Genomic DNA, 13246 nt, shown 5'->3' on the forward strand with positions numbered 1-13246 from the left:
GTGCTTATGATGCCTAAAGAAACACAGATGTTACTAGAAAGCCAGTTTAGTTGAATCGAGCAGTACGTTTTACTGTGATAAGTATTGTAAACCGAGATCATGGTAAGGTAGATACCAATCATGAGGTCACCCATGCTGATTAGAAAAACCAAGCTCTTGTTGAGAAGTGCAGCTTCTGATTTTGTAGCTCTGATACTAGAGATGTTCTTAAATACTGACACACAATTTAAGATGAGAGCTAACACTCCAATGGTCCAACCAACAAGCTTAAGGAAAGTGCTGTTAACGATTTCTTGTCCACAACTTTCATTGCATTCGTCTGAAATATCGGAGCAGTGAACAGTTTTATCACATTTCTGGGTGATTGGAAGGTACACGCCAGATTTATGGCACTTAAAGTGGTTAGTGCACCCCGACTCATCTGAACTATCTCCACAATCATCAGCCAGGTCGCATACTTTGTCATAAGTGATACATTTGCCGTTTTCACAAAGGAATAAATCATTACCGAGTTTTCCTGTTTTGAAATCTTTGATCAGGAAAGTAAGTTGACCTTCTTTGTCTGGGGTGAATATCTTATCCCTATCGAATTGTCCACTGCAAGAGTCCCACCTAATCGATCTTCTTAGTGGGCAAGTTGCATTCATGCAACGTCCCAAACAGCTTGCAAAAACGTAATACTCTCCAAAAAAGTATCTGCAGTCTTTCTTTGCGTCGGGTAAAATTATCTCAGTAGTTTTGTTCCGCCCAAAGATGTCTGTGTCAGGGAAAAGGAAACTTACTCTTGAACAATATTGGTTGGTAAGATTTGATATTTCAATAAGTCCTGCTAGGCAATGTTGCATTCGTATTTTCATCTTGCTATCTCTTGTAGCTTTTGCAAAAGGTATAGTTTGAATTCTCGACACACTGCATATCTCAATTTCATTACCGCAAGATTCTTTCCTATCACATAGGTTGGAAAAGCTAACAAACCTTAGGTCCGAGTTGTAACATATGAATACCTCGTCACATTCAGTTTCATCGTGACTAACAAGGCGGAATGTTGACCCCTTTCCACAAGTTGGCCAATGCACCTTTTCATCTTCACCATTCGTGCAGTCGACCAGTCCGTCATGCACCCATGCAAAAGGAAAGACAATGTCATCCATAACATGGGAAAGATACCTTCTCGTACATTTCTTTGTGGTCATAATTTGGCATAGGTCTAGACGTTCGTCACTACTATCACCGCAATCTGGGTGACCATCACACAAAAGGTGTTTGTGTATAAAACAGGAGCCACTACTTTCAACGCACGCCTTATCGATTCCATCGTCACATATTTGTGGTATGGAGTTGATGGGAATGGTTTGGACGTGTAATGATTTCAGGCAGATGATCTGCTTGGCAACAGTGGTGTTGTATCCACGAACTGGGCATTCTATACCCACTCTAGATGGGTCCGAGCAGTTGGTTTGGTCGCTGTAATCGTCACAAAATAGTATGATTTCGTCTGGGTAATTCCAACTCATTCTGCTGCGAAGTCTTGCGGCACATCGGGTATAATTATGAAGCGGTACTATAACCCCTTTTCTTAAATTGAGGCACGTTGTTGTCATTTCATTGATCACACAATATTTTTCATCATTCCCATCATTACAGTCTTTTACCCCGTCACACACAAAGTTTGCAGTAAAATACCAAGTTTGGTGCATCAGATTGTTGTCCAAAAACTCTCCACACTGAACACCGTACTCAAAACCATTACAAAACTGTTCGTCCGTGCAATCACCATATGGGGAGCAAATAAGATCACACAGTTCAGAGTCTTTTTGATATTCACAGAAAGCTTCATCAAGGTTTGTGTTAAGGCAGTCATTCTTCCCATCGCAAGAACGAACCCCAAAAATTCCGTCAGAGTGGATGTCAGCCGTGTGAACAATATGAGTAAATGTATTCATCTGTGGCATTTGTTTCAGGCAAAGATATCCACATGGGTATTCACCTGGTTTGAGAAAATTAGGTCAACAGAATTAAGTTGAATTAAAGTTGTTAATGATGTTATATTGGTTTATATTCATCCTTAGGGTTAATAACTATTGCTAACAAAAAACTATTTCACTTATAGGAACATGACTTAGGAGCTGCTGTTTACTTGCCCTTAGGAGCTGCTGTCTACCTGCCCTTTGGAAATGCTTTTTGTAGATGTGGTTGTCTGTGGTTATTACTTCTACTTAGCCGTTCGGTGTCAAGATCAGCTAAGTGTGCGGAACAGTTCGGTGTGAAGAACTTTATAGAACGATCGGTGTATCAGATCAGTTCAGTGTGCAGTGTTAAGAGGTTCGGTGTTAAGAACTTTACAATTGTAGGACAATTGTATCGTAATTATCGTATTACTTGAAGAGCCGAAGAACTACAGAAGACACAGTTATTGTAGCAGTGAAGTCCCAGTTTTATATTAGTGATTAGTATAATTGGTATTGACAATTATAATTTGGTATTAGTATTATCATTGTTAGTCTAGTGAGTGTGAGTGTGTGGTTAGCCGTGGTTATTCAGGTAAGACTAATAGAGATAATTACAGTGATCTTTCGTAAGTATCCTTAATCATTGTTGATTGACTTTTACATTAATTGTCATTATCATTAATTGTGTTTTCATTGTCCTCTCTTATATATAAGTTATCAAAAGTTACCAAAGATAACACTGACGGACTCGTCTTAGGTATCATATACATAATTATACTACTAATTATTAATCATATATATATGATATATATTATATAGTTATTAAATATATATAGACACGGCACAAAAACGTATTTATTTCAAATAGATCTTGCGGAGCAGGTTCTAACTGATAGACAGCACTGAGTGTTCGTCTATGACAAATTCATGTAGCCGAAACGTCGACAACACATATTTTGTTTTACAGTTAGTACTATAGTAGAGATCGACCCACACTCAAGAGAGCAAAAACGAATCATATGTTTTCAAACACACACAAATAAGTATACACCCAATTCCGGAAATTTGTTAACCCGGCTCATCCCGCTAATTCTCGATCAACAATCCGGTCGTATCTAGAAACCTTATAATTATCTCCGGGAATTATATCCCCGAAAAGTCGTGAACACAGAGCACTGATAATTTCCCGCTAGAGTTCCGAGAGTATCATCAACAGCCAAAGTATTATTGTATTAAAAACCGTCAATGTGTACCACAACTGCATCAATCATATCCGACACTCTCTAAGTTGGGCACCTACTGTTAGTTCAAGTTGTAATAATGAACTACATATATTGATATATTATGTTAACTAATTTAATTTGATGATAAAATCATTACCTGCCATCGAACTAGTTGCAAAACTAGAAAATGGGCTTATTGGACGAATCACTGATTCTATTCCACAGGCTTGGTAGTGATGTAAGTCATTTTTGCATAGTTCATCAACTGAAGCGTAGGAAATCCTGAAAATATAACACAGGCAGCTAGCTATAACAACATTGTTCTCTTGAGTACAATGTTGGACAGTACTGGACAGTGTCCAGTGAGGCAGTGACTGAGATAATATGGTACCTCAGAATATTATCTGATAATGTAGATAATGGTACCGCACATTAATCATTAACCATTGGTTGTTTGATCAATTATAATTGTTAATTTAATCAGTAAAGGGAGAAGGACACGGAGAAGGAGAAAGAAAAAATATATATAAATAATACCTGCCGCTTCTGGCGATGAAGGACTTATAGAATAGTGATGAGTTCACACATTTGTGGAAACCAAGATGACCTGATGTTGAGTTCGCTAGTTCTTCGCAGACGTACTTGAGAAAGCCTCCATTATTTTGAATCTCGCAAGTTGGAGTAAGACTGCCTGGAAGAATTTGACTTCGAAGTGAACTGTTTTCTTGATATTTAAAGTTATACAGAGTGATTAAGAGTTTATAAAGAGTCATATATGCGATTTGCTGTAATCGCTCAGAAACCAATCTTTGTATTAAACCCTAGCTATGAATGATATCCAAACAAACAAATATGTATCTCAGTCATCTGAGGGTAGAAATCCCACATTTTAGGTCCTACGAAGTTACAAAATTGTACTATTGATAGACTGGTTCTTTTGCGATAGTCAAAACGCGACAACTAGCGCTGGATGGCGACAACTAGCGCTATCCAGCGCTAGTTGTCGCCATCCAGCGCTAGTTGTCGCTATCCAGCGCTGGATAACGCTGGCCAGCGCAAAATATATATGTTCGATAATTGTCGCTATCCAGCGCTAGTTGTCGCCATCCAGCGCTAGTTGTCGCCATCCAGCGCTAGTTGTCGCTATCCAGCGCTAGTTGTCGCTGGCTATGCGACACTGTTGCACGCGATAGTTTGCGATGGCCAGCGCAACTGGCCATCGCAGAAAACAGTTCGATAACTAGCGCTGGATAGCGACAACTAGCGCTGGATAGCGACAACTAGCGCTGGCCAGCGCTGGCCAGCGCAAAGCGATAGCCAGCGCTGGCCAGCGCTGGCCATCGATATCCAGCGCAAAATTTTTGCGCTATTACTCGTCAGCTAGCGCTGGCCAGCGCTAGCCAGCGCTAGCCAGCGCTAGTTGTCGCTATCCAGCGCTAGTTGTCGCGTTTTGACTATCGCAAAAGAACCGATAGACTTACTATTCTGAATGTAATCACCGTTTGTTTGAGCCATACTCATAGAACCAAACTGGGTTACCAATAGTATCAAGCGGATGCAATGAATGATGAAAGCAATACGTAAGGCTTTCGTCACGAACATTGTGCCTAATTGGATATGTACATGGTGAAATTAACAATGTAGTACTTGGTCAGTTCAGCGCCGCGCGCCAACAATTATTCAATTCAGATTATCTCGCAAAATAACTTTGCGAAGGTATAGCCATAGCCATAGGAACGTAGGCGATAAATGTGCGCGATCCGAGGGCACGTAAGTATGTACGTACGCGTACGCACGACGGTCGCGAGCTAGCATACACGATAAAAAACCTTGTTCGCTAACCCTTCGGCACTTTGAGTCATGGATCTCGGGAAAAAATGAGTAGTTATTGATTTATTGTATTACTATTTGTACTTATTACTATAATTGTGGAAATATTTATTGTTCTTTTTAGCCGTACCCATAGAAACAAACTGAATTATCAATATCATCATGATCAACCATAAGCGATGAAAGATACAAGCAGCATAAAATAATTCCATCTCGAACGATTGTTTGCGGTTTGACAATATAACTATAACTATAAGTTAAAGTACAGTATGACTGATCATTTTCAACTTGATATTTATAGGAAATATTTGTAAAGAAGTGCGAAAAAGCACATGACTATTTTATGTTTGGTTTTCATGACTTCGCAACGACTAAAAGCTTTTTATTTCAATAAAAGGTGCAAAAATGTTGGCATATGAGCGTTATGTTATATTCATGTTCAATCAATAAGATAGTCTTTTTATTATTATTTACTATATACTATACATATATGACTTTGAAGGCTGCCGGACCCGACAAAGTGGATGTACACCGCTGTTGTTAGACATATCGTAACCTTATACTGCTGCAGTATATGGATCAGGGTGACTCAAACAGAGCACAATTTGCAAAGAAGTTCAAAGATTTCAGGCACTGGCACTTAGAATCATGTGTGGTGTCAATGTCATGCCAATTGCACTCCCTTCGTCGCACTGAGCCACCTCGCTGGACGCTGACATTTCAGATATTATACTTTTCCTTAGAGGTGAAGTAGCAAAGGGTGCAGCTAGGCTGCACGCCAACGGTAGCCTCTCCCTAGAAACTATCACCTATGGAAAATGGACAACCACAACTCACATCACCATCAATAAACGATTACCATCTCGAGCAGAGAGAGATCTTTCAATACCAATTTTTCCGTTACAACTCCTGGCGCAAACATAGTCATACCGAATTCAGAGACTTCCTGCAAAACACCATTAACAGAATCCCATCCAGCGATATAACTGCTACACAGACGAGCCACGCACAGATTCAGGAAGCAGGGCTGGTTATATCATCACCACTGACAATAATAATACAACTCTAGAGGAAAAATCATTTAAACTTCCTGCCTATATTGTCACAGTGTGGAGGTTTTTAAGAATGAAGAAATTTGCACAAAATACGCGCCAACACTGTTAATGTTTTACGAAATTCGGTTAAAAAAACCCAAAATCACCATATTCAGGTGCCTCAAAATTAAAAACCATGTTGAAATTGAGTTGGAGATCTGAAATTTTGCAGGGCGTCTAGACGTTGACCAAATACGATATTGGACCGAATGTCACGTGACTTCAGTTATCCCTTGTATGGTACAACTACAAGTAGCTGCAATTGATCAGCTCTTAATTGGGCTGCAATCTTTGACTGCAGCCCTATAATTACCCAATTTTAAATGAACGATACCTCATTCTACAGTATGATGAGGGCGTAAAGAGAAGACTTCCCGGAATCAGCACAATGAAGGGAACAAGATGCTTCATGCTGTTGGAGTTTTAATTATTCATCTTCCACCCGTAGTCCCTACCAAATCGACTGCAAAAAAAAGTTTCAAATTTCAGGAGTATCGGGAAGTGGGTTTTCTGGAACCCCTGTTTAAAACAGATTGTCGTGAACGGTGAAGTATTATATATGTATATATAATAAATAATAATGTATAGATAGATTTTACCAAAACCCATCAAAATGATACCGAGAATGTAATCAGCCGCTCACTTTTTCCATTTATTCACGGCTTACGAATTTTAATCAGTTTAACTTTAGGTTTATTACATTGATGACACTCTCTAGAAACCCCTTAGGCCTCGGGTTGCTTTCAGGCCGATACTTAGTACTTTGGGATAAAGGCGGTAATAGCTAGTTATAGTGTCCAATAAGCTGAGGTTTATCAAATCTTTATTTCAGAGTACTGCCTCTGGGTACGGTAGTGCTGCTTAATTTATCACAATTGTAAATGGATGGGAGTTACTACCATCCTTTACGAAACATTTTACAATTTGTTACTTAGAACTTAAAAGCACACATGCCTAGATCTTTTGTTGAAAATGACAAACTATAGTTATCTGTTATACCAACTATTTTGACGGCATGATATGTGAAGTGATGTAATATTTATTCAACCTTTCAGTACAACGCCGAACATGATACTGCTGGACAAAGGAGTGTGGATTTTGTTCCAGCATGAAGTGTGCAGTAAAACAAGATCTCTTCAATTCCAAAAGAAGTATCATGATCCAACCCCAAGCCCCACGAAAAACCTCACCGAACCTCCACGCGGTGTGGGGTGTGTGGCTCGAACGGGAGGTGCATGGGTGTTTCTAACCTATGCAAAGGAAGGGACTAGCCATCCCTACAACAAAGGAAAGGCTCTAATAGCCTCTACTAACCTTAGAACCGCAGCATAACCGCTTTTCCCACAGGCAAATAACACCTTCCGCAGGAAACTAACACGCTCACAGGCTCCCACATGACGTGTAACCCCAGGATTTGGTTTTGGATCGGACACTCAAAACAACGATAGAGAAGCGGTGTACACGCTCACAGGCTACCAAGTCTCGTGTAACCCTGGGACTCTAACACTTAACAGACTCTAACACGCTCACAGGCTTCCACGTCTCATGTACCCTAGGATTTGGTCTTGGATCGGACACTGAAAACAACGATAGAGGAGCGGTCTACACGCTCACAGGTTTCCATGTCTCGTGTAACCCTAGGATTTTACACGCTCACAGGCTACGACGTCTCGTGTAACCCTAGGACTCTAACACTTAACAGACTCTAACACGCTCACAGGCTTCCACGTCTCGTGTACTCCAGGATTTGGTTTTGAATCGGACACTCAAAACAACGATAGAGGAGCGGTCTACAGTGACGTTACAAGAACATTGCATACTCCTTCGAGTTGCACGTAGCAGGCCATGACCTCTCCTGGAAGTCCCTGTCTCTCCGTCGTTAACCCGGCGGGGTTGCACCAGGGGCGGTGGTAACAGAACTTCAAGACTCTCGGAGTCTGTTGTCGATATCTATGTTTAATATATTTATGGTATATAATTTGGGAGTCACTCTCTCCAGCAGCAGGAGTTGGAGAATGGGGACGCCTTGTGAAAACCACCGTAAGGAAGGCTTACCGTCGACGCCGACCAATCAAAAGAAAACTATCCAACCCCAATCTGAGAACTTATGACACAATCTTCTTTTTCGACGTCAAAAGAACGATGCTCAGTCAGTTCCAGTGGAACCTAAAAGGCATCTTCCTCGCGGGAGGTTGTGCCCAGTGCCAAACACCACCAGCGCTGAGAGATGCAAGGATAAAAAACGGATTTACAGCTTGGACCCTTTTCCTTACTGATGGATTGCTCCAGATCAAAATTGGTGAAAAGGTGCTCAATAAGCTTTATTACAATTCTTAAGCCGTGAATGAATGGAAAAAGCGAGCGACCGATTTCATTCTCGGTATCAATTTGCATTTGCGGACAGTTATTCAAATTAATATCATTTCCTTTTGTTTGGAAAAGAGAGACACTGACAGCGGTACACTCTACCCATGATTATGGGTTTTGGTCAAATAGTTACTATATACATATTGATATATTTTGTACATGTACAAAGTAGTCATGTGAACCCTATCTACTATCTAGCCAATTTCTAGGTCAATCGAATTCTACTGATGGATCGATCACATCACCAATTAATCGTCACTGATTGGTCATTGGCCGGATGACATGGTCTGATCTCTTTGGGGGTAAATTTCATGATCCAAGGTCCGCCACCGGATAGACTTAGACTTTTCTTTTTCAAGAGAGTGTTTACTCATCAGGATCATTAGTACTCTATAAATTAAACGTTATCTCACATCAAACATAATTGAAGAATATATATTGATTGTTAACAAAACTTACAAATGTGGAGATTTCAATTCAATAGATTGATTTAAATTCAATAGATTTGAAATACACCACAATTCAATAAATTTAAAATAACCAGCGCCCGGCGCTGGTTACAAATGTTACTATTTGATAGATTTAAAATAACCAGCGGTATTTGCCAGAGTTGGTTTATGCCGAGTAAATATAATGTGCGACCTATTTTTGTGGTGTCTAACCGTGACCAAATAATAAATAAATGGGCCGGAGAAAATGTTCTCAGAAAGTGGTTCCCTGATTTATTTTAACGGAATCAATAGTCAAATTGATCTTACAGTTACACCGTTATGTTTGCCCTTCTGCTGTTTCTACTGCTACTGCTGTTGTTTCGTCTGCTGCTACTATTTCTTCTGTTTCGTCTGGTTTTATTTCGTCTTCTGCTGTTTCTACTGCTGCTGTTACTGATGCTGATGCTGATGCTGAAGCTGATGCTGAAACTGATGCTGACACTGTTTCTGCTACTATTGCTACTGTCTCTACTGCTATTAATACTGCTGCTAATGGTGATATTGATGCTGGTACTGATAATGATACTGATGCTGAAGCTGATGCTGAAACTGATGCTGACACTGTTTCTGCTACTATTGCTACTGTCTCTACTGCTACTAATACTGCTGCTAATGGTGAAATTGATGCTGGTACTGATAATGATACTGATGCTGTCTTTGTTTCTGTTTCTGCTACCATTTCTTCTGCTACTGATGCTGCTACTGCTTTTGCTGTTGGTGTTTCAGCTGCTGGTGTTGCTGGTGTTTCAGCTGCTGGTGTTTCATCTGCTGGTGTTTCAGCTGCTGCTGTTGCTGGTGTTTTAGCTGTTGGTGTTTCAGCTGCTGCTGCTGTTTCAGCTGCTGCTGTTGCTGGTGTTTGAGCTGCTGGTGTTTTAGCTGCTGGTGTTGCTGGTGTTTCAGCTGCTGCTGTTGTTGGTGTTTCAGCTGCTGGTGTTTCAGCTGCTGGTGTTTCAGCTGCTGCTGTTGTTGGTGTTTCAGCTGCTGGTGTTTCAGCTGCTGGTGTTTCAGCTGCTGCTGCTGGTGTTTCAGCTGCTGCTGTTGCTGGTGTTTTAGCTGCTGGTGTTTCAGCTGCTGTTGTTTTCAGCTGCTGCTGCTTGCTGCTGCTGTAACAATAAAAGAAAGCGACTACTTTTCGTTTAAGTTTGTTAAACATGGAATAAAGTGATGTCTCAGAGATATGTCGTATAGAAAGAGGGTTAATCACCGAATTTATTGGTAAAACAAGAATTGAAAATAAGGGATACCATGGCGTTGCATCTAAAATGGTCGGCATAATGAAAGCAACAAGTATGATAAAAGGTACCCAGCATGCAAAATCCGTAAAGTAATCCATTGAGTAACTTTTTGCCAGTTTGATATTTTTTTCTTTGTCTGTTTTGTAGCGATTTTGTCCAGCTTTCTTGCAGATTTCTTTACCTTAATCACTATTGCCATATAAGAAACTGCTATAGTGACAAAACACGCGAAATTAATGCAAATGATCAAGAAAACAAAGCCCTGTTGAGGATCATCCTTTTGACATAATACTTAAATAAACAGACAGGTGCGTTTACCATAGAACGAAAGTTTGTAACGAGAAATCCCTCCGTAGTCATTGGAAAAAATAGCGTCTACAAGAACCTTTATTGAGCCCAAGTGAGGTTCCTCGGCTGCTATCCTGCCATATACTTCTGAAGTATTTCTCGGTGTACATATTTATCCGGACAGCCAATAAACAGTGAGTTTGAATTTCGTATTTCATACCATTCCACAAAGAAATCTTCGAGTTCTTCAACTAAAGGCAGGCCAAGAATAACTGATGATACCATCAAGATAGTGAAAAGTATTACGACCACTTTTATCAAACTTTTGTTTGTGACTTCCTTAGGTATCTACTAAATTGTTATTATATACACCGAAAGCTCTCAGTAAGCCCAAAGCAGTCATGGATAGCAAAGATACTTGGGAGCCGGTAGTGCTTATGATGCCTAAAGCGACACAGATGTTACACAAAAGATCCTGCGTCTCGAACCTCCTGGAATGTATGGACATTGTCAGTGAGATACTAGAGAAGGACGGGTCAGCTGATATACTGTATCTCGATTTTCAGAAGGCTTTCGATTCTGTACCACACAAACGATTGCTGAGAAAATTGCAATCCTTTGGAATATCTGGCAACACCCTTGCAGTCGTGGAAGACTTTCTAACAGAAGAACATTTCGTGGTCAGGGTTGATCATCATTTTTCTAGAGTCTTTGCTGTAACATCTGGGGTCCCTCAAGGAACCGTGCTGGGCGCCCCTGCTCTTCCTGCTCTTCATAATGATCTCCCTGATGGAATTGAGAGCTTCGTACACTCTTTGCTGACGATCTTAAGCTAGTAACGAGCACAGCTAAGCACAGTGTTGCACAAGATGAATACTGAAAACTCAATGCGTGGGAGAAGGAAGGCTCCTAAATTCAATGTGAGAGGATGGCAAAGTGTAAGGTACTACATATTGGGCGTAACAATCCAATCGCATGAGTACTTCATGAATGGGGAATGCCTCCCCCAAGTGAAGTCAGAAAAGGATTCTTGGAGTTCTAACTACCAGGAAACCTGGACTGGAGTGACCATATAGATAAGTCCGTGAAAAAAGCAAAGTCTGTTATAGGCTGGATCAAACGAAGCTTGATCTGCCGTAACAAATTTGTTTATGCTAAATGTCTACCGAACTCTAGTTCGACCTCACATCGAATACGCTGTGCAAGTGTGGAATCTACCAGCAGAGCACGGAAACTGGAGGTACTATAAGAAGATAGAAGATGTTCAGAGAGAATTTACACGAATAATCGACGGGATTGGTATCCTACCATACGATGAGAGACTGAGAATCCTCCAGTTAACAACACTACTGGAGCGCGCCGTATGAGGGGTGATCTTATTGAAACCTTTAAATAACGACGGGTAAAGTGGACTATGGACCAGATCTTTTCAGGATATCACGTAGTGGTACCAAGATCCTAAAAGATAAAAGAGGAAATTCAGGTCCTCAGTAACCGGTTGCCAATTACTGGAACAAAGTACCCAAGTTCGGTTAAAGAAGCCAGTTCAGTAGACGCATTCAAAGCTCGACTTCAATGTTATAAAAATGAACTGATAGCGAGTGGAGCATCGTCAAAGGGTCACTTCTGGGATCTCAGCGAAACCTTGATGTCAAAATAAATACATGTGAGCATGATTCATATGCATATTTCTGTTCTAATAAACCATTGAATTGCTAAATACCGAGGGAATCAATGTAACTTGATTGTTAAATTCAGAACTACATGTTAACGTCCTTAAAATAATTAATCATTACATGTCCGGATAGGAACATTTTTCTTTTGAAAATATTGTTGCGAACTGCAATAGCGTAGAGTGCAGTTGGGTTTTAAGTTTTGTCGAGATGGCTATGTGGCCATAATCCTATTATTATTATTATTAAAGCCAGTTTAGTTGAATCGAGCAGTACGTTTTACTGTGATAAGTATTGTAAACCGAGATCATGGTAAGGTAGATACCAATCATGAGGTCACCCATGCTGATTAGAAAAACCAAGCTTCTGTTGAGAAGTGCAGCTTCTGATTTTGTAGCTCTGTATACTAGAGATTTCTTAAATACTGACACACAATTTAAGATGAGAGCTAACACTCCAATGGTCCAACCAACAAGCTTAAGGAAACTGCTGTTAACGATTTCTTGTCCACAACTTTCATTGCATTCGTCTGAAATATCGGAGCAAGTGAACAGTTTTATCACATTTCTGGGTGATTGGAAGGTACACCCCCAGATTTATGGCACTTAAAGTGGTTAGTGCACCCTGACTCATCTGAACTATCTCCACAATCATCAGCCAGGTCGGCATACTTTGTCATAAGTGATTACATTTGCCGTTTTCACAAAGAATAAATCATTGCCGAGTTTTCCCTGTATTGAAATCTTTGATCAGGAAAGTAAGTTGACCTTCTTTGTCCTGGGGTGAATATCTAATCCCTATCGAATTGTCCACTGCAAGAGTCCCCACCCTATCGATACTTCTTAGTGGGCAAGTTGCATTCATGCAACGTCCCAAACAGCTTGCAAAAACGTAATAACTCTCCAAAAAAGTATCTGCAATCTTTCTTTGCGTCTGGTAACATTATCTCAGTAGTTTTGTTCCGCCCAAAGAAGTCTGTGTCAGGGGAAAAGGAAACTTACTCTGAACAATATTGGTTGGTAAGATTTGATATTTCAATAAGTCCTGCTAGGCAATGTTGCATTCGTATTTTCATTCTTGCTATCTCTTGTAGCTT

General features: G+C 40.4%; 2 protein-coding genes across 3 annotated transcripts in view; both read right to left on the reverse strand.

Annotated features, from left to right (window-relative positions):
* The window catches only part of LOC134819580 (uncharacterized), a 776807-nt gene that overhangs the window by 333435 nt on the left and 430126 nt on the right, over positions 1 to 13246 (reverse strand). The gene's annotated exons all lie outside the window — the stretch shown is intronic.
* Positions 8263 to 10107, reverse strand: LOC134820138 (uncharacterized). The gene is made up of 2 exons (XM_063830360.1): positions 9601 to 10107; positions 8263 to 8316 (listed from the first exon to the last, which is right to left on the reverse strand). The coding sequence occupies exons 1-2, from the start codon at positions 10105 to 10107 to the stop codon at positions 8263 to 8265; spliced, it is 561 nt and encodes a 186-aa protein (XP_063686430.1).

This window comes from Bolinopsis microptera, chromosome 8 (genome assembly GCF_026151205.1).
Source record: "Bolinopsis microptera isolate Bmic1 chromosome 8, MBARI_Bmic_1.0, whole genome shotgun sequence".
In the NCBI taxonomy this organism is placed as follows: domain Eukaryota; kingdom Metazoa; phylum Ctenophora; class Tentaculata; order Lobata; family Bolinopsidae; genus Bolinopsis; species Bolinopsis microptera.

What these genes read in the sequence shown, in the direction of transcription:
- LOC134820138 (XM_063830360.1), bottom strand. Translation starts at nt 10,107, where the DNA reads ATGTTTAACAAACTTAAACGAAAAGTAGTCGCTTTCTTTTATTGTTAC. An exon ending in CAGAAACAAAGACAGCATCA is followed by an intron (nt 8,317 to 9,600) that starts GTATCATTATCA and finishes TGCATCTCTCAG; the next exon opens with CGCTGGTGGTGTTTGGCACT.